Here is a 20,776-nt window from a genome sequence, read left to right on the forward strand (position 1 = left end):
CTAATACAGAAGTCACCTCAGTGGCTGGCAGTTGAAGGCCATCAAGAAATTGGGTGTGCACTCCAAACTGTGAGGCTGGTTAGCCAGTGGGGCAGTTTTAGGGACACTAAGTTCCTTGTCATTTGAAGTCTTTCATTTCAGCTTGGATGTCATTCTAAAAAGACAGAGATGTAAGAGAAACCATGGCCTTAGTGTGGGCAGGAGAGAACCCACAGGTGAATGCTGTACATGGGGTCAGAGCAGGTATCTGCAGTGTCCATCGGATGCACCTGTATCCCTGAAGGGTGCGATCACTACAGGGAGAGCCTCTGTGAGAACTTCCTCATGATTGGAAAAAAACCTCATTAGTCTCCATTATCCCTGCTAGGAGCCCTAAGCTCTGTGGAAAGAACTTGATTAAATCTCCCCACCTCCAGGGCAGGAGATGGAAGCAGCACTCCCTGCATTCCCTGCTGCTCTCTTCTGTGGGAAGTCACAGTGCCTACACATAACCTAGTAGCCGAGAGGGGCTGTGGGGTCTCAGAAAAAGAGAGAGAAGCTTTTTGGGGATGGACATTGGCATTCCAAGCCATGGCCATTTTCCCAGCAGTGATGGAATAAGCTGGCTGACATTCTGCGGGCGTCAAGTCACTTTCCCTGGATGTACATTTTGGTTATGTGCTAGTGAGCCGGCTGTCTGAGTCAGGGCCCCAGTGAAAGCCTGGGAGTGAGGAGGTGGAGAAGGAATAGTACAGGAATCTTCCCATTAGGAAATACAGTAAAGGAGGCCAGATTGGAGGTATGGCTCCTCTGACATCCCTGTCTCTGCTTGCCAGGATGCATCCCCAAGACAGCAACTGGTCCTGCCTGGGACACCTTGTGCCTTACCAGGTTTGATCTGTGACCCACAGCTCTTTTCTTTAACAACAACAAAAAGACTTCAGTAGCTTTTCTGTCCTAGAGGATCTCAAAGCTTCTTGAGGACCCCATTTGAGCTTTTAAAAGAACAGTCTCCAGATCTTCAGTGCGGAGGTTAAACCAGCTGTAAAAGCAGCTATGAAGGATTGTGAAGTTCAATCACTTCAGTGTTTAGTTTTCATTTAATAATTATTAAATGCATTTTAATCTCTGAAGAGGGGGAACAGCAGATCTGCTCCAGCAAAGCTGTGAAGCACACATTTAAGATCTGTAACAGACTGTGGGTGGAAAGAAACACCAGTAAATTCCAGAATGGTTTTATTGAGAATGTTAGCTATATTGCACTTCAAACAACACCGTCATCCCAAACCCGGAGCATGACAATTGCAGATGGAGGTGTTACCCTGGACTGCTGTGTTAGCCCAAACCAGGAGGTGTTCCAAGGCTGGAATAGTAAATCATGTGGCACAGTAGGATGGATGGACTTTCTTAGGGCTGACTGAGGATTGCTCAATACAGGTTGGACTTCAGGTACCCATTAGCAGAGCCCTGGGGCATCCTTAGAGTTGCAACACAGACAGACTTACCAGGAATGGTAAAGGGCCGTAGCACAGGACAGTGACCTGCTTTGAGTGTCATGAAAGGTGAGTAGTTGACCTGTGACTGCATCCAGTCATGAACTGAAATGCTAGGGATTTTGAAAGTCAGGACTGTGGTGCATTGGTAAAGATGTGTTCGAGGCATCAGGGCTGATGGGAGTGATTAAGGATGTTTGTTGTGCCCAGCACTGGATTAATGAAGGAGTGGAAGACTAGCTCTGCAATCTCTGTTTTAATCTAACCCTCTGCAAGCTGATTTCAAACCAAAGCCAAACAGAAAACTCTTGCTAAAGGAAGGAGGGTGGGAGGGAAGGCCCTAATCAAATGTTCTGCTAACTCAAAAATCCTGTGGTGAAAACTAGCAGGGGAGAGTCATTCAGAGAGGTAGAACTGGGCCTTACCACTTCTTGCCCAGTGATGAAGACCGTGAGTGACCACGGCATGCTTAAGTAGGGTCACAGCTCTCTCAAAGCCACCCTCTTTACCATTGACCTAACACCTAATCCTCATCCAGGGTGTCCTCAGCATAGCTCAAATGCATAGCAAATGCATCAGCTCGGGTAGGAGCAGCCCCTCCAAGCTGCGTTCCCTTCTCTTCTCTCCAGCCAGTCTTTCTAGTTCCACAGCCTCTGGGAGGCTCCAGGCTTCTTTTTTTTGTGTCATCCAGGAAACACACCCACCTCCCTCCAGCCCCGTCGTCTGTCTCGCCTAGAGATTCTGTAACTTGTGTGAAGGAATTTCAAGCAATGCAAACTACAGCCAATTTAAAAATAAATAAAAAAAAATCATAGAAATTGGAGATGGGAAAATCTTGCTAGTTCACCCAGTCCATCTTCTCACATTCTAGCCCAGCCCAGTTTCTGCAACATTCTTGCCTACAGTACGTTTTCCATTGCATTATCCAGTCTGGTTGTGTATGATTTAAGCAATGGGCATCCTTTACTTCCCGTGAGAGACTGTTCTGCAGACAGCTACTTTTCACTGTTTGGAAGAGGTTTCTGAAGTTTTCTTTCCATTCTGCCTGACCTAATTTCTCTAAGCTCTGCCCGTGGTAACACGCTAGCCAAATGTTCGCCTGCGTTCATGCTTATCCTGTTCAGGTGATGGCAAATAATTCTTGTTCAGTCAAGCTCTTTAGCCACGATGCTTAATACTTAGTTGTAAAGCTCAGCAATTATAATCCTTGGCTACCTGGGAAAGACTAATGTTGAGATTAGCATGTTAATGGGCGCGCAGAACATAGAAGACATTGCTAGTAGCGTTGCCTCTTTTATTATAAGAGTCACTTGACACATCCCATCACAAGGTTTGGCTTTGGTTGCTTTTGACTTTGCCAAACTCGGAGCCAACATCCTCTAGCTCACATCTGCTTCAGCTGCTTTACTGGGTTCTTTTTGGTTTTGTTTTTAATTTCAGTCAAAACCATTTAGCTGTTTCTGAGAACAAGGCTAGCAGGGGAATATTCTGTTTTATCCACATTTAAAAAAAAATCTTGATGACTTTTTCTTTTAAAAAAGCACCCTCTCAGCAGTGTATTGCTTTAAAATAAATCACAACTTTTCTGTCAGGAACACGCCTTTTGCCATCTATGACAAAATCCTCCCCAAATTTGGCTAAATAATGAGTCTTTGAGTAATTGCAGCTTGAGCCTGCTCAGAAAAAATAATGGGGGCCAGGAAGGACAGTTGTTTATTATTACTTTTTTTTTAAACTGTGGGCCTGATGATAGAAATAATAGCATATGATTTCGTGATTAAGGCACAGGTTAAAACACATTTGCACAAAGGGCTCTGGCTGTGGCTCCAGGGTCACCTTGCTCTGGCCTCCCCTGGCCCAGGATGGTGTCACCACTGCTCACTGGACCCCTCCTGCCTATGGCTGGGGCCACCCTGGCGAAGCGATTTTCTTGCTCCGCTTGTGGGACCGGGGTTGCCCAGGCAAGCGGAAACTTGGCTGCGAGGAAATAGGGAGTTACCGAGAGAGGAGGAGAGACAGAATAAAATAATAATTAAAAAAAAACAATGAAAAAAAAACAACAAAAAAAAACCCAGCAGAAGAGAGGGAGACGCCCAAGTTCTCTGCCGGCAGTCTCGAAAATATTTCTCGTTTCCGTTTCCACTGATGGGGGCCCTCCCTTCCCCCAGGACATGTAGGGAAGCCTGGGCACCCCGCAGCTCCCCGGCCACAGCACGCACACGTGCTGCATCCGCCCGGTGCCCGCGGTGGCGACACCGCCTGCTCCCATCATCGCCTGTTCCCATCATCGCCTGCTCCCGCCGGGCCTCCAAGGCATGGGGTTGGGGACCCAAACTTGGGTCACTGCTGCCTTGTCCTGACCTGTCCCCTCCCTGGCAGGGAACAGCCCCACTGTTCTGCCCACCACAGCGTGCAAGGGGATGGGAGGTGTGAGCACCAGGGATGGTGCTCGCCTGCAGGACCTTCTGTGAAGCCATAGCTCCAAAATGCCATGAAGGACTGGAAAGGGATCTGAAATCCTCATTAAATCTGGGAAAAAAGGAGATACCCTCAATCCTGGATAATTACCAGTGCATCCAGAAAGATAAAACGTGCAATTATAATATCTAGCACCATTGTTTTCAAAGCACCCACTGTAATGTAACTCCTCTGCTCAGCGCTGTAAAGAAAAATGGTTTTAAAATTTCCTTTAGACCGGTGTATTAGATCTTGGCTCCTCTGACCTGTCCTCGCTACTGTCTCTGCTCCGTCAGGGAAGCCAGCCTGAGAAACTCTCTTGTGCCTGCTGGCCACCCTGGTTGCGGTACCTCTTGCCATGCTGCCTCTTTATTCATGAATCCTTCCCCTCCCAGTTTTCTCTCCCCCCTTTTTTTTTTCTTGCCAAAGCAAGGAGTTTTTAATAGCTAAAGAACGAAAACACCTCCCACGCCTCACCTCAAAAAAGCTAACTCTCCGTCTTACTCACTCTTTTTGATTTCCAAACCTCTCCTGCTAGCTTAGAGTCTTCCTTTGAAGAACTGGTTCCCCAAATACTAGCGCGTGAGTATAACTTTAGTAAACCGTGTAGTTCCAATGGCCTCAAGCGGACAATCCACGTGAGTAAATAATTCAGATATGGGATGGAGACCATGGCATTTAGCAGAGATGAAAAAGTTTTCTGTTGGATATTGTGATTTGGTTGGAATCAAGGTATTACAAGGGAATATACTGACTTCAACCCAGGATGGAAGAGTTTCTGCCTTGCAGAAAATTTTAACAGTAGGCTTGAAGATCTTCAGGGTGCCTAGGTCGTATTGATGCAGGTGAATTGACTAGATAATCTTTGGAGGCTTCCTCTAGCTCTGCTTATTCTGATTCACCGTAGTGAAATGGAGGAAAAGATAAATTGAAGCAAAGAACAATTGCTTTGTCTTAGTCATTTCCATAGATGAAACCAAAGTGCAGTGTGGTTCAACTGTACTGTTTCAATTTCTTCTTTGTTTTAAAACTGTTATTAAACATTTCTTTGACTCCAAAATCACCTGCATATGTGAAGTACTCTTTGCACAGATTAATTTTAGATTCTCGAGTTTTGTCATTATCAAAACAGAGTGTCTCTTTCCCACCGGCTTTGTGCTGATTCCAGTATCAACAAGGAACTGCTGTGCTGTTGATTTGCGTCTGTGGGAATGACTATGAAGACCCAACTTCATAGAGTAGGGAAACAAGAACTATTTTTGAGCTATCAGTCCAGCTATGGCAATGCGGAGTTCAGCACAGCTTACTCTACTCTGTTTCCGGACTGAGGTTTGTACCCTGCATTGTGCTCCGTATTGCTGGAGCGGAATTGCTAGCAACACCCAATTGAAACAAGCACTGATTGTTTACTCCCCATCACTGCCACTGCTTTGACTGCAGTGTAAACGCACCACTAACGAGTTGGCCGATGGGAGGGGAAAATTACGCGTCAGAGCCAAGTACAGAACCAGGAATTTGGGCCGTCAGCCAGCTTGTTAGATCACACTGTGTGCCTCTAATGAAATGCATTGATTTGTGACTCTTACAATAACATTTTTAGGAAATCATTTCACCGGCTATTTATTTGTGTGTTGGAGCAGCCTGATGAGGTTGGAAAACTAAGGCAGACACCGTGCTTACAAATCAAGAGCAAATTTTTAAGGATGAGGTTAATTAACCATTGGAATAACCTTTCTAAGGATGTGAGGGGTTTTCCATCATATCCTGTTGCACAGTTGATACTAGTTAGTTGTATAAAATGCGTGCATGGCTTCAGCAGGGCCTCTGTGTATTGCTAGAAATGGTTGTCTAAAGTTCTTTGAATTCTGTTACACCAGAGATGAGACTATGTTGTTGTAATGGTCCCTCTTGATGATTAGAAAACCCATGAGCCTGTGACAGCCATTGAGTCTGGGTGTTTGTGATTCTGTGGAGGAACAGACTGAGATCCCATAAGTGGTAGATTTAAAACTGGCAACAATTTTCATAAAGGAGACTACCAAATTACAAAGACGCATTCTGCAGAAGTGGACACCCTGCCAATCCTGCGGCTGATATAATGTGCTGTGATGAATTAGCAAGCTCAGAAAGAATTAACCCATCAATAAAATGACAGACTTGGTACATTTCAAAGCATCTGGTCAGATCTCATGGATTTTTTTGGCTGCTACATGTTCAGTCAGAGAGAAAGAAATAGGGGGGAGAGTCCATGATCACCTTGTAGTATTTCACTGGATGCTTCAGAAGAGCAGATGGGGATAGTGAGCGGTGGATAAGGTAAGCCTTTATCTACTTGGGGGTTTGTATGGACCCTTTCCTGGACTGACTCCTCTTTAATATCCTTATAGATCTATATAAAAAGTTTTCTTTTTCTTCTCTGCTTACAGTTTATGGTTAGCTAAATTTCAAAAATAACATTTTTTTTCTATGTGTTTGGGTGAACACATTCTAGAGCTGCCAGAGTTTAAGTGAGTACTCTGTGAAAAGCAAACCCCTTTAAATAGTGTTATGTTGCCTATCTAGAAATTGAGGCATCTAGAATCTCTTGTGAGTCTCAAAGTCTGTGTTGCTGCATTTGACTTTTTTTTTCTTTTCATATCTACATTTGTGTGGTTTTGAATGGTTCATAACCATAAAGACTAGAAAAAATTCCAGCCAAGTAAAACTTGTTTTGAGGAAAGAAAAAAAGGAAAAAAAAAAAGTAGGGGAAAAAAAAAGAGGTCTATAAGTACAAACGGGTGCCAGGCTTGTTTGTTCATCTTTAAGATGTGTTTACTTATTCCAATTCGATCTTTATTTCTGTTCTGCCACAGACTCAATGACTAGCAATGTAAGCTGTTCATGTTTAAAAACAGAATTCACCTTTAAATGTGCTTAGACTGTGAAAAATATGCCTGGTGAGGTCATTTGCAGAGCAAGAGTTAATGCATCATGCAAACAGCTAAATAAAGGTTACAATCTGAGTGGAATTATTCAGAGCTCAGGGAGAAATCTGGCATTTGCAGTCTGTCACCGGCTTTGAGAAGTCTGGCTCTCTCAGTGTCACTGCCACCCGGAGACATCCTGCTTACTGTGTGGCAGCAAGGGAGGGGACTGCAGCGCTGGATGGTCTTCCTGTAAAACCAGCAGAAACAGGAGCGGTGGGAAGTGTCATGTGTGAGGAATGTGTGGAATGAGGGGTGAGTATGAGCCCGTCTTTGTCCAGGTTTCACAGAGCGAGGTTATGGGTGTAAATAGCTGCTCTTCCTCCTCTCTTGTCCTCTTCAGGGCAGCTGAAGAGCCAATGTCAGGACAGCGTATGATCCCCGGTATCCCTGGGGAGGAGAGCTGGGAGGAGAGCTGCATGGAGGCCTATGAAGAGCCATCCGCCTCTTGAGACCTGCCAGTTAAGTACTGCAAATCTGGGGCCCTATCTGGTAAGGGCTCCTCACCCTTCTTTCCACCAACATCCTTGGGAGTTGAGGGTGTCACTTTGAGGCAAGATACACTCTAAGTATGTATGTGTCGCAGACAGAATAAAAATTCATCACTTACATATAAACGCCCGGGCTTTTTTAGAGTTGGCGATCTCCGCAGAGGTGTTGTGCTAAGATTGTGTTTTGCATTTCGTTTCCTTGTTTTGTTTCTGTAAGCCAAGTGCTTGGCTGATGGCGCAGGAAGTCAACTGCTGTGGGCATTCACTTCAATGGGCAAATTTTAAACGAGTCACCAGGGACCGGCTGCTGCTGAGTTCAAAGAGAAAGAGACATCCAAAACCTCCAGCCAAGCCAAGTTATGGTGGGAAATATCAGATACAAAGAGGAGAAAACTGGAAGGCACAGGAGGGTGAAAGACAGATGCAGCTTACTTTTCCTGTCCATAATTGGTCAGATTAAGGCGAGGTTGGAATGCAGATTTTTTAAAAAAAAAAAACAAAACCATAAAATTTTGATAGGGGAAGTTTGTTGAACATCAGGAAACGTGCTCTGGTGTTTATGTTCTATGAGCTGTCTGCAATAATCTGGGGATGGAAACATGTTGAGAAAGTTAATATGGTACTTGACAAAATATTGGAAAATGTATTAGAAAGAATAGTTCCGTGCAGGGCAGAAGGTGGAGCAAATGCCCTGCTGTGCTCCTCCATTCATTCCTCCTTTTTTCTTTCCCCAGAAAGAAAGACTTTTCAGAAGTCTCCCCAGACTCAGGTAACTCAAAGGTAACTCAAATCCCCCTTATTCCCAGGTAAAGGGGTTGTGTTCACAGAAATGGAAAAAAAAGAGGAAGACAGAGGGGCAAAACAGGGAAGGAGCAGAAGTCTAAACTTCTGTTGCTTCCTCCCAGCACACACGTGAGCAGCAGAGACTCCCAAAAAGAAGACTAGGGAAAGATTGCCATCTTCTGGAAGGATAAATATCTGACAATATTCAGAATCCTAAATCTGAGATATATATTTTTTTTTTTGAAACCATAGAATATTTCTGATAAATTTATTTTTAAATCTGAATTCTTATCCATATAAATCTAATTCAGTCTCATTTCATTAATTTATAGGCTTTGATCCCAGATCTAGAAACTGAGATAGCATCTTGGGTTTTAATAAGACTCTCATCAAGCTTAAAATTAGGAATGCATTAACATTAAGGATTATGAGTAGAGAAATGGACTGACTTTATTCTTGAGCCTGAAAAACAGGCTTTTTTTTACTGAGCATTTAGAAGGCAAATTTAAGGTGCGCAGATGTGAAGAGACTGAGCAATGAAAAAAACCTAAAAATTACCACTCTCCTTTTAAGGAGCATCAGCTATTATTCTACCTACTTCAGTAAATTAAGCACATCTGTGTCAAGCAGAACGTTGTTATTAATCAAAAAACCTGCAGACAGTCCATGGAGGTTGGAAACATTCAGCATTGCTTTCAGTTAGCCTGTCTTAGAAATGATTATCTATATTAGGGGAGCTTATGCAGTGACTGGGATTAAAATAACCGCAGAGCTACCGACCGTTCTGCTCAGGGCAGGAAGGGTCAGGGGCCCGTGACAGCCGAGCCCACCTACGGGCTGGTGAACCTGTGGGCTCCGTCTGCTGCCTGTGCCCTGCAGGGGCTGTCACAGGCTGTGCTGTCACCCAGAGCCGGTCTGTCACCTGGAGCCAACCTGCCTCCGGGCTCCGGTGGTGGAAGAGGGGGATGAGGGCAGGTGAACCACTGGTTTCCTCTGTCCCTGGAGAGCAGCAGGGAAGGCGTGCAGGGAATCTGCCATGGTTCCTCATGGTGGTGGTGGGACCCTCACCTGCTTGGCAGTGGGCAAAGCCTTTGTGAGGAAGATGGGGTGCGTACCTTTGGGATGCTCCTCTCCCTTGCAGTTTGATTCAACGCGGCGCTGCTCCGTGCCCTCTGGTGACAGTTAATTCTCGTGAAAGGTGACACCATTCTCACTTTTCTCTGTGCTGATACCAAATGGGGTGTATCAACACCCTCAGGTATTGTGGGAGCTTTTAAACTTTCAGGACAAGAGCTCAGAGGGGACTTTGGGTGAGTGTGAATCTTTCTGTCTCTCCTTACTAGCTTCCCAAATTCATCCGATGTGAAGCTGCTGGGAGCTGGGATTCCTGGTGACCTTTGTGCCTTGGTAAAGGCTGCTACTATGAGGAACGCTGAGTGTCTTCCCCATTCTCCCATCCTTTGGGTATTGAACTTCTTTGACTCGCACTGTTTCACCTATACCTTTGTCATGGTGGTGATGCCATGGTGCCAGTCTGCCGCTCATCAGCGCTTCTGCTAAAGGGCTCCTTTTGTCTTTAAAATCTCTGGTGCCCGTGGGGAGAGCTGCATTGGCATCTCTTCAGGATCCGAAATCCTCAGTCCTCAGAGCAGATGCCGTCACATAAACTTTCCTCTCCCCGTTTTTTCCTTCTGCCCTTTCTGCGACTGGCAGGTCTGGCCAGGAAGATATCCCAGGGCTGGGGGGCTTGTGGCCTTTGCCATTGTGCTGAGACAGTGCACAGGGCAGGGGGTGACCTGACACCAAGAGTGCTGGTAGCTTCTGAGCTAAGGGCACTTGTCCCCTGAAGCATTGTCCAGAGAGCCGCCAGCTCGCTCCATACAAGTTCCCAAGCAGCCACGGCATGGAGATGGCTGGGATCTCTCTGTGTTTCATGGAAACTTTCTTACTCAGTTAATACAGGTCACCCTTCTGTGCTTAATCCCAGCCCGCAGCACCACTCACTTCCTATATAATCTCCCAGAGCAGCTGTGCTGTGATTGCATTGTGGATTACAAAATGACCATTTTCCACAAAGCAGCTGCTGTCTGGAGGGATAGCATTTAATAATCATGGGGGGAGAGGGGGGGGAAGGAGAAGGAGGAGGGGAGGAGGCAAAGGAGAAAGGGGTTTTGAAGCAATTGGGTTTCTTGAAGGATCTAGAGATGAGCCAAACAGCAGACAAAGCGTGAGTCCCGTTTCTGTATTTCTCTTCCAAATTAACAGGACTTCGAGGACTTGCTGCCAAGGTAAATTCAACTCTCTTTCCTTTTGGGTCTATCTAGATAGTATGGTCAGTTATTGTCAGTAAGTGCTTGGTTTTTATGGAGGGAAACTCCTCTGACAATATTTTCATGAAGGAGTAGTTCAGATTTGCTTCTTATTCTCTATGTCCTCTGCATCCTTGAGCCAGTTCCTTCTTCTGACTCATTTGTTTCTTATATTTTTTTGTCTTCATCCTTATCACTTGTTCTGAAATTATATGGCCTTTCAGCTACTACCACAAATCAAGTGGAGAGAATACTTTTCCCACTATTGAAGATTTAAATTAGAAAAAAATATTTTTGTCAATATTATGAGTGGAAAGATTTTTTTTTTTTAATGAAAGCATGAGCAAACTGAAACATGATGACAGAAAATCTTATAATCAAGCATTGATGAAAAACTGAAAACCTTAGTGTGCTGAATGTTTCTATTTTCAGATGAAAAATCATGTTTTTGAGGAGAGCAATTTTATCTATAATTTCCTTTTCAGCCATAAGGCAAATTTTCCACTGAAAAAACTCTCAGTGAGGAATTTGCCACCAACCTTAGCCAGAAACCTTCACATAATTAAGTGTTCCTAGTAGGTATCTGCTTTGTGAAAATGGTGATTTCCAACATGCCTTCAGATCATGGAAGTCATTAGTTGCAGTAGCCCTAAAATGTTACCATTAGTTGTGGTATCACTAAAGGTGCAGCATCTCCATTGCTGAAAGCAGGAAATGCTCTGGTGAAGAGACAGAAGAAGCCAGAGCACAAAACAGTACAGGAATTTTTCAGGAGCTGGGTATTTTCTTGCCTTCGGGGAGAGTGTTCTGGCACTGTCTTCCTAGTGTGACGAGATGCTCATGAAGTCCTGCTTTCCAGAAGGAGCTTCAGCACCATCTTTATTGACCGTGTTTCCGAGCAAGAAACAATTTTTTTTTCTTTTCCGAGAAGAACAAATGCTTCTAACTGCACCACTTTTAGCTGTGGTGCAGTCACAAACAATGCAAAGCTCAGACTCATATCGTTTATTTATAGTAGTGTCCACAGTGCGCTGGGCCTTTCTCAAACGTTCAGCGTTGGGTGAGTCAACCGAAGTTCTGTGAAGAGGACCGGCAGCAGGCAATGTCTGTACAAACCGAATCTATTCATGGGCAAATAGATTTTTGAGAGTCATAAATAGGAAAGGGTGGGAGTATCTGGATGAAGTTGTGCCAAACATAGGGAGTGCCATGTGGGAAGAGGCATGCGTTGATTACATGAAAGTTGATGTGTGGGTAGATGACATCTAATCAATCCATGGAGTGATAAGTTGGGGTTCTCAGGAGTCAGTGCAAGGTTTTGCAGGAACCATAAAATCTTAAACTTCCCTCTGAGTGAGAAAGACCACAGGACCCTGGTACACAAACTGCTTTCTGAATTACATTTTCTGATGAGATGAAACTGGGAAGAGTGTTTGTGGCAATGTTCGCTCTTAAAAAACCCACACTGTGGCACTTTGTGTGAGAGCGGAGACACTGTCATCCCACCACCCTACCAAGTTTCTGCTGTGCAGAGCAGTGCTTGTGCAGGTGGGAGGTGCTGCTCTGGGGCTTGAACTTGAGCTGCCAGGTCTGAATACCTTGGTGTCCCTCCTGAGCAGGTCACTGCTTTGATGCGTGACCTTCAGTGATCCGGGAACATTTTCCTGCCTTTGCCCACTGTGAAATCAATACACTCCCTGCTTCCCTAGGTACAGTAATGAACTGGTTGAAAAAGTGTTTTGGGACACTTGGCAGTGAGAATTCCCATCTAGTTGGACAAAGCATTCATCACACCCCATCTGAAGACAACACATGGTATTTGGGGAAGATGGTTAACAGCTTTTCCTTGACACCTCTCAGATGGAGTGAAGATGGTGTCCCTTTGATTTTGCTCATGTGGTCACACACCCCGATGCAATCAGCCCTGGTACGTCTACTGGGTCACCCTCTCTTCACCAGTACAGATATTCAGTGTACTTTGAAATGGTTGAAGCTTATTGGTCCACCACCGTGGCTTTCTGGAAATGGTTCTTCTGTGCTGGGTGAGCTGTTGGGATGTTGTGAGGGGGGCAGAGCCCTCATATCCCCTCCCCACAAGTGCACGCTGGGAAGAGCTGGGATTCGTAAGGCTAGGTGGGACAAGGGGCTGGCATGACAGTCCTTCCCATTTGTGTGTTGTAGATGGAGCTGCTGAAGGGATTTCCGTTGCGTCGTGCTTTCCTGGCTGTCATCCTGAACCTGCTGGCTCTCAGCCTCTCCACCACTGCCTTGCTCGGCAGCTACTGGTGCACCGGGACCCAGAAAGTGCCCAAGCCTTTGTGTGGGAAGAGCAAAGCCACCAAGTGCATCGGTGTCCCCATGCCGTCGGACGCAGGTGCTAGCAATGTTTCATCCCAGGAGGAGGTGCACTACAGCTGGGAGACTGGGGATGACCGCTTTGCCTTCAGATACTTCCACACTGGGATGTGGCTTTCCTGCGAAGAGAGCATGGAAGGGCCAGGTAGCGTCTTGGCCAGGCAGCCACAACTTCCCTTTTATTTACTCCACAGGATTTTGGAAATGAAAGGCAGGAGGCTGACAAAACTTGGGAGAAAAGCCTTCTTCATTTTCCTAGGTGGCATCTTCCCTGTGCAGTGCTGTGGTCGTTATATTTCTGTCCTTCATTGGGATGTTTACAGAGGGGGGCAAGGGAGAATGGTTATCTCTGGTGTGCCCTTCAGTCTGGAATAGGGGCTGTGAAGTGCAAGTGCTGGTGGCAGTGACTTTGTGATGGCATCACTCATCCTGATGTGAACTGGAGTGAGCCTACTTTCCCCTTCCCCATATCTCCATTCCCACACGCAACTTACTTCATGCTCTCCAGGGCACTTTTGTGAATGTATGTCCCCTCAGAAATCTAAGCAGGGTGATTTTATGCAGTGTTGACAATGTATAGTTATCACTGTGAGGACTGCAATAGTTGGTGTTCTCCTTAAATCACCGAACTGAGAGGTTTTGTGAATTGAACAGGGACTTGGCTTTTCTTTAAAAAAAATAAAAATAAAGAGAAGTACTGCCTTATAGATACAGAGAAAACCTGGAGGATCTGAACCCAGAGGAACTAAAGCTAGGAGGCAAATTGACCTGAGGACTAGAGATGCAGTCTTATAATTTTTTAGTTGTTTTTGTGGTATTGTGACAGGTTTCATTTGTGATTTTTTGACCATATAAGACTGGCACTGTAAACCTTGGAGTGTCAGGGGCTGGTTGTGCAACCGGTCCTAGACTGCGTTGGTGCCTCCCTTCACCCTTGACTTGCTCCTGCCCAGCCCTACTGAAGTCCTTCTGCCGAAACCTGTGCCATGCCAGCACAGGTGGATGCTCTGCAGTGCACAGATGCTCTTTACAGCCTGGCACACACATCAAAGATCAGAACTGACCCGGGAAGTGGCCAACAGGGAGATTTGTATCTAAAGATACAGTGATGAAAGTGACTTTCATCAGGCCCCTTCCCCTGAGTCCACCACCTTCCCTTCAGCTCTCCCCAAGCACAAACATCTCACCTTTAGCTAAGTTCTGGTATCGCATGTCTCATTTTCTTATCTGTTGCTGTCAGAGGTTGAAAATAAGGAACTGGTGAATAAAAGCAGACAGAAGGGGGGTGGGAGCAGGAGAGAATGTGCTTGAAACTCTCATGTCCTAACGAGAGGTCTGCTTCGTTATGAGCATTTCCAGACATGCTGCGGAAGGAGATGTGTTTATTTGGGACTGGTTTGCGTTGGGGTGTGTTTCCATGGTGCTTGTGGGAATGGGACGACATTCCTTGACAGCTTTCTCTGAAAGACTTGTCTGGCCACCGGGCAGTCCTGAAATAACCCCAATGCCTGAAGGAATGCAGAGAACATGTTACATCTGGATTGCAGCAGAGCGCAGGGAAGAGCACATGGTCAACCTCAGTCCCCTGCTTCCTATAAATCGAGTACAACCCACCCACTGCTGGGGGTATTTGAAGCAAGTGCATAGACGACAACAACAACAAGAACAACAACAAGAAAAAAGGGGGCTACTGTGAGCAAAAGGAGATTGAGTTGAGCTGGAGAAAGGATTTCATTATTCAGACTAATCTCAGGATCAGTTTAGATGAGCCATTACTGAATAACCTCATTAAAGTTCTAGATGAAGTAGCAAACTGCAAGTTAATGAGGACTGCAGATGGCACTAAACTGGGTAGCATCCTGAGAGCTGTGGATGACAGAAGTAATACAGGAGATTGGGAGAGATTAGAACTGGGGATAGAAATTAAGAAAATGAGATTCTTACATGAAAAGCAGCAGGCTGATACTTCTGGGAGAAAATACTGTGCCAAATAGAGGAGAGAACCCTCAAATGCAGTAATGCAGTATGCAGTAAGAGAGACTTACAGATAATAATGATGGACCCTCAGCTGAGACAATAGTTTGCATCTGGCCAACGTAAAAAGCCAAAGCAAATATGAACACCATTTGTCCAAATGGCATGCCTAAAATGTGAGGACAGAAGATCATATTTCTGTGTGATTTTCTGCCACAGAAGAGGGACTCACATCTCTGTCACGCAGCATCTCACTTGGGAATATTTTTTTTTTTGCTTTCTTCTTTGGGAAGCAGTGCTAGAACTGCTCTGCTGAGACTGGGGTAATTGGGAATTCACATCCTCAGCAGAAGTGGTGGGTCTGCAGTCTGTTATAAGCTACACCCTCAATAGGTCTGATCAACAGTAATGTTGTGAATGAGTGCCAACGGATTCTTGTGTTCACCAGAGTCTTGTAAGATTTACAAATTAATGAAGTTTTTTTTTTCTGGAAAGGCCACTTTTAGTTTTCCAGGCAGACGTTGCCTTCCCCTAGTGAAGATCTGGAAAGATGGTCAGAAAGAGAGCAGAGGTGAGATGATATGATGGATAGACTCAGGAATGACTGGAGCTATGCAGTGAAAAGAGAGTGAGAGGAAGAGATTTTCTTTTCCTTTATGTACCCTGCGTTGTTTTGTTAACTAATACCTTTGGGTTTGTGTTTCAGAAGAGAAATGCCGTAGCTTTATTGAGCTTTCACCACCGGCAGAAAGAGGTAAGAGCAAATCCCCATACCCCACTGTAGCTGCCAGGTGCACCTCCTTGGGATGGGGGACCTGCAAAATTTCACCTATGTGAGGACAGCAGGGTGGGTCCCCAAAGAGCCAGGCATGAAATCCTGGCCTCATGGTTGCTAAAAGAGCAAAGATTTCCTCCCAGATATTTGCCTAAACCACTGCCATCTGTGAGGTCAGCGCTGGAAACCTCAGACTCCCTCCCATGTGAAGTGGGATTTGTCTGATCTAATAAGTTGCCCGGTTTGTGCTTGTCATCTTGCTGTAGTCAGCGAGAAGGGGATGGATGCCACCTGAGAGCAGTTCCTCCCACATACGCTACATGTTGACTCGGTGCTTCAGTTTTGGGGTCTAATGTGATGACTCTGGAAGCTGCATCTCCTCTTACTTTGTGGTAAGTCAACAGGACATCCAAAAGTTACACTTTCAGGGTGAAGTCCAAACTTCATTTGAGTTGGAGAGCTCACCCCTCCTGTCATCGTCACATGTTTCAAATTATCCTGGGGATAACTTCAGTATAGCTGGATATATGTGTACGTATGCAATGGAGATTTTACTTACTGAAAGCTTTTCATTTGTTGTGGGCTTGCTAACTATTCCCTGAGCTGGAGGCTGGAGGCAAGTCATTTCAGAGGATGTTCATACGTGAAGGGAAACGCCTGGGGTGCAGAGCCTGTGTTAGCATTCAAGCCATGAGAGCAAGGGCTGGAACAAACGCTGGGGAATCTCAACAGCCAGCAGGGAGATGAGTACTTTTGGGGAGCTCATCTTCTTTTTCTGCCTTGTTTCCCCTATTTTCAAAACACCGTCAAAGACTGCTGGCCTGCTTTTATAAAGCGATGTGTATTCCCAGGTGAGGGGGCTGGTGTGAGTGGCCTGCAGTGGCTCGCTGTGCAGATTAACCTGGGTCGCTCTCGGCACAACAGCAGGGTAGAAAAACCTCCCCTGCGTACTCTTTTGGGAAACAGTACTCACACAACTCAAATAATGCCGGCGTTACAAGATCATTTCGAAGCCATGCAGATCTCCACTTTGTCATAAAATAAGTGACTTAACTGCATTTACTGAACGACTCCTGCACTTACCACAAAATGCTCACTTCACAGGGAGTAGCAATACATTTTTCCACTTTCTCACCTCCTTATGCTTCATTCCCTCCCCAGGCCTCTGGCTCTGTTGGTTCCAATGTCTTCCTTATAGACTGTTTTCCTAAGAAAAGAGGTTTATGCAACCAGATTATATGTCTTTGTAAATCTTTATGTCTGTCCCCCCTCACGCTCCACCTGCTGCTCTTTGTGTAATTACAGCCCAACATTGACAGAAAGGCCACGTTCCGTAAGACCTTGAGTTCCTACAAATTAATTGGAAGATCACTGTGAGCTTAAGCATGGCACTCATAGTGACACCATCGTTTTAACAGCTCTATCACCCGCTTTTGCCCCTTCCTGCACACAGCACCATCTTAACATGACCTTGGCCTCCAGCGCAGCTGCCATTATGTAGTTGGGCCACCACTGGAGAAGGTGGTGTGGCCGCTGATTGCAGGCTGGGCTGGCTGAGCTGGCTGTGTGCAGAGCAGCTGCACGTTACACGGGCAGCATCACAGGACGAGATTGCACAGCACGTGTGGTGGGCCTGGGCTCCCAGGGGAAGTGATGCAGAGACCCCTGTGCGTGTGTGGTGCCTGCAGCCTCCAGGACACTTTCGGCAGTCTGACCTTTAATGAAATAGTCTCCCTGGTCGTGCTGCCGCAAGCAAGCCAGCTCCTTTAAGCAGGGAATGCAGCTCATCAATTCCTGCTAAAGAGCTCGGTGACTCTGTGGCGCTAATGACGTTGAGAAGTCAAGTCAGTGCCACATTAATGAGGGTTTTCTTCACACTCCTTTTCCCCAGTTGAATGTCTCCTCTATGGCCATTAATAGTTGCTAACAGTAGTGTTCACAGTGCTGCCTCATTTGTCAGATTAATATTCCTTCCTCAGTGAATCCCATGCTCTTCCACAGCCCTGCATTACGGAGTGCCATTTCTCATTCTCCTCCAAGTCCTACTGTACAGGGAGCTCAACTGAGGACTACGGTATCACTTAAGTCCCACTAATAATGCCAGCATGAAAGTACCTGTACTCTGTTCAAGCAGCAGGGTGAGGGGTGAATGCTATTGTACTAGCTGGATATCCACCCCGAGGAATGGAGGCCTGCAAAAGGCCTCCCAAATTCCAGAGGCCAGGTCCCAGCCACTGCCATGGACGAACCATACAGTTCTTTTCTTAACCAGTTGAGTCCCAGGTGAAAAGTCTTTTGCTTCCATTGGTGTGATGAGAAACCTACTCTGAACATCACTACGCTAATGGGTAAGAACCTTCCAACGTCCAGCTCAGGTGTGTTCATGGCCAACCTATGACCACTAGGTCTTGTGCTAATATTCAACAGCTTTTCCTCTGCCTTTTTCCCAATGGCTTCTTCCTTGCTGTTTGTGAATAATGCTGGCTCATTTACAGACAGCTGTTTTAGTGCCTCTCAGCTTTTGCAGTCCCAGACCAGACAAGCCATCTTCTGAGACTGACTCTCTGTTCCTTTCAACTTCCTTTGAGCCCTTGCTCACAGGCTGGGGGAGACTGCTTTTGGGTGTTTGTTTTCTTTCTTCCCCTTCTTTCTAAAGGACATCCTTTCAGGATTGGGTTGGGAAGAGGGAGTACTCTCCCTTGAACAAGCCAGCCTGTACTGATGTGAGGAGTCTCTGGTTCCTGGCAGGAATCCTGTGGCTGTCACTGGGATCGGAGATGCTGTACATCAGCTTGCTGCTCATCAGCTTCATCCTCATGATGGTGGAAATGCTGCATACGGGCAATCCTGTCTGTGGGTTGAAGCTCAACGCCTTTGCTGCTGTCTCCTCAGTGTTGTCAGGTAAGCGTGTTACTGCAGGCTTGGAATCACAGCAGCAGGAGAGCCTCCTCTCCCACACACGGCTGAAGTATACTGCTCTGGCTCCTGCTGTAGCTTCTTTGCTTTTTTGTCTTTTGTGTCCAGGTCTTCTTGGGATGGTGGCGCACATGATGTACACTCAAGTCTTCCAGGCAACGGTTAGTCTGGGACCAGAGGACTGGAGACCGCACTCATGGGACTATGGCTGGGCATACTAGTACGTGAGCTCTGAAGCCATCTTCACCTCCCAAGCCTTTTGGGCTTCAGCCATGCTACACCCTGCCAAAACCCACCTCCTCCCTTCTTGACCTTCTGTGTTTCCAAAGACAGGTGTACCATGGGTCTCCCACTGCTAATCTCCTGCCTTTGCCTCATCCCCTGCTTTAACAAATAGTTGCCAGGTTACTTAAATAAGTAGCTACCAAGGACTGGCAAAACAATGGGGTCACACCTAAAGAAGTACCTTCAGCCCTGCTGACTCATCAGGTTTGCCCCTAGGCTGGTTTGTCCTGTTTGGTCTCAGCTGTTCCCTGTGTGCAGAGGCCACTGTCACACCTGTGATGGTGCTCTCAAACATGCCTTGTTTTTCTGAAGTTTAAGTTGCATGCTGGTTTGGCATCTTCACTAACCAACGTCCAAAGGACCTATCCCTGCAGCACCAAGCCTAGACAGATACTTAAAGATGTGGACGCTGTAGCCAGGAAGAGCACCTGCAAAAAGCAGGTGGCTCAGGGTTCCTTTCTCTAAAGGCTAAAGAAGCCAACCGCAGCTAATATGCCATAACTGACTTGAAAAACAGTTGGATGTGTCTTGCCAGTGCCCATGGACAGTGCAGGCTCAATTTGCAATGCTGTACTGAAGGTGACCACATTGATTCTTAAGACTTAAACACTCCAGTGCCATGTGCCAGCTGTGGACATCAAATGTCAGCATGGACCTTTGATTGTGCTCATGGACATGCCTCACGTCCAAGAAGACACTGAGCAGCCCTGCGATACAGAACTTGCTTCCGAGCTGTGCTGTCCTGCTTTGACCCGTTACAGGCTTTCCCGCTTTCCTTTTTATTTTCCTTGTATCCCTCCCTTCCGTGTGACCAGTATTTACCCCACCACTCTAAGAAGGATCTCGTGGTGGTATAAGCCCTAAGAACTGTAATGTTATGAGCCTGACGCTTCCAGTCTTTCTAGTTCATGTCCATGCCCAGCAGCTTCTGCCTGGCAAATCAGGGTGCGTCACACTGCATGCAATTCAATTCCTGACCCTACTTGGCTTCTCACGGCACATGCTATTCTTCTGTCTCTCCTGTAGCATGGCCTGGGCCTCCTTCACCTGCTGCATGGCCTCTGCTGTCACCACTCTCAACACCTACACCAAGACGGTGCTGGAGTTCAAAAGGAACCACATCAAGGGTTATGATGGGAACTTCAAGGATCAACCTCAGCACCACCAGTGCTTCATACAGCAGCAAATAAGTAGCTACTACGAGCCGCAAACCAAGCCCCTCCATTCAGTCTCTGAGGGAGTCGACTTCTACTCTGAGCTGCAGCAGAAAGTGCTACAGCGGGAACCAGAGCTGGAACTGGATGACATCTTGGGACAGACAATCGGGGAGGCTCGCTGTTAGAGATGAGCGCACAGGGACAGAGCAGTGGGGTTTGGGAGGCACAGGAGCTCTGAACCAAACACTAGCACCACTGTTAGCAAGTTCTTGGGGAGCTCTTCCTTCCTCTACTGTTTGGGGAGTGAGAAGAGAAGGTGGGCACTGGGCCAGGGCAACAGCAATGTCAACAGTAGGTGGGTGGGTCCTCCCTGATCACAGTTTGATGGGTGTCCTCAGCTGGGAAGGGTGAAACTGGAAGGACATGTTGGTGCCAGCTGTCTCCAAGCACTTTCAGACAGAGTTGAGGCAGTTGTCCTAATCCCAGCACTATTGCACCGGGGAATAGACAGCGCCATCCAGCTGACAAATTGCAGTGCTGGGCCTCTTTGGGTGGTGTCACATTGACCTTCCTGCAACCCCCCCTGGTTCAGCGTTAGGGTGAAGGGCATTGGTGCTCATATTGATTGGCTGTAATCCTCTCTGAACACCCTATTTGTTCTTCATTTCCAGGCCCAACCTCCTCTTCTCCCTGCCCCCACGTATTAAAAAGGCTGCTGCAGTAGGGATGGGGAGCTGCTTTCAGACATCTCTCTCCTCCTCTTTACCATCTGTAATGACTCCCACATGCTCCCTTCTTGCTTTTTCCCCCAAAATCTCCCATTCTGAGGTACCTTCCTG

At 46.4% G+C, this 20,776-nt stretch overlaps 1 protein-coding gene across 1 annotated transcript; it reads left to right on the forward strand.

Moving 5' to 3' along the window:
- Positions 1 to 10,326: 10,326 nt before the first annotated feature.
- Positions 10,327 to 20,738, forward strand: GSG1 (germ cell associated 1). Its single transcript, XM_054211667.1, has 6 exons — positions 10,327 to 10,454; positions 12,657 to 13,041; positions 15,511 to 15,558; positions 18,328 to 18,480; positions 18,604 to 18,715; positions 19,807 to 20,738. The coding sequence occupies exons 2-6, from the start codon at positions 12,657 to 12,659 to the stop codon at positions 20,120 to 20,122; spliced, it is 1,014 nt and encodes a 337-aa protein (XP_054067642.1). The 5' UTR covers positions 10,327 to 10,454; the 3' UTR covers positions 20,123 to 20,738.
- The last annotated feature ends 38 nt before the right edge of the window (positions 20,739 to 20,776 follow it).

The sequence above is a fragment of the Rissa tridactyla genome, chromosome 1, assembly GCF_028500815.1.
Source record: "Rissa tridactyla isolate bRisTri1 chromosome 1, bRisTri1.patW.cur.20221130, whole genome shotgun sequence".
Taxonomy (NCBI): Eukaryota; Metazoa; Chordata; class Aves; order Charadriiformes; family Laridae; genus Rissa; species Rissa tridactyla.

Coding starts and splice junctions, on each gene's coding strand:
- GSG1 (XM_054211667.1), top strand. CDS start 12,657: ATGGAGCTGCTGAAGGGATTTCCGTTGCGTCGTGCTTTCCTGGCTGTC. Junction 18,481..18,603: donor TGTCTCCTCAGTGTTGTCAG/GTAAGCGTGTTA, acceptor TTTTGTGTCCAG/GTCTTCTTGGGATGGTGGCG. Junction 18,716..19,806: donor GACTATGGCTGGGCATACTA/GTACGTGAGCTC, acceptor TCTCTCCTGTAG/CATGGCCTGGGCCTCCTTCA.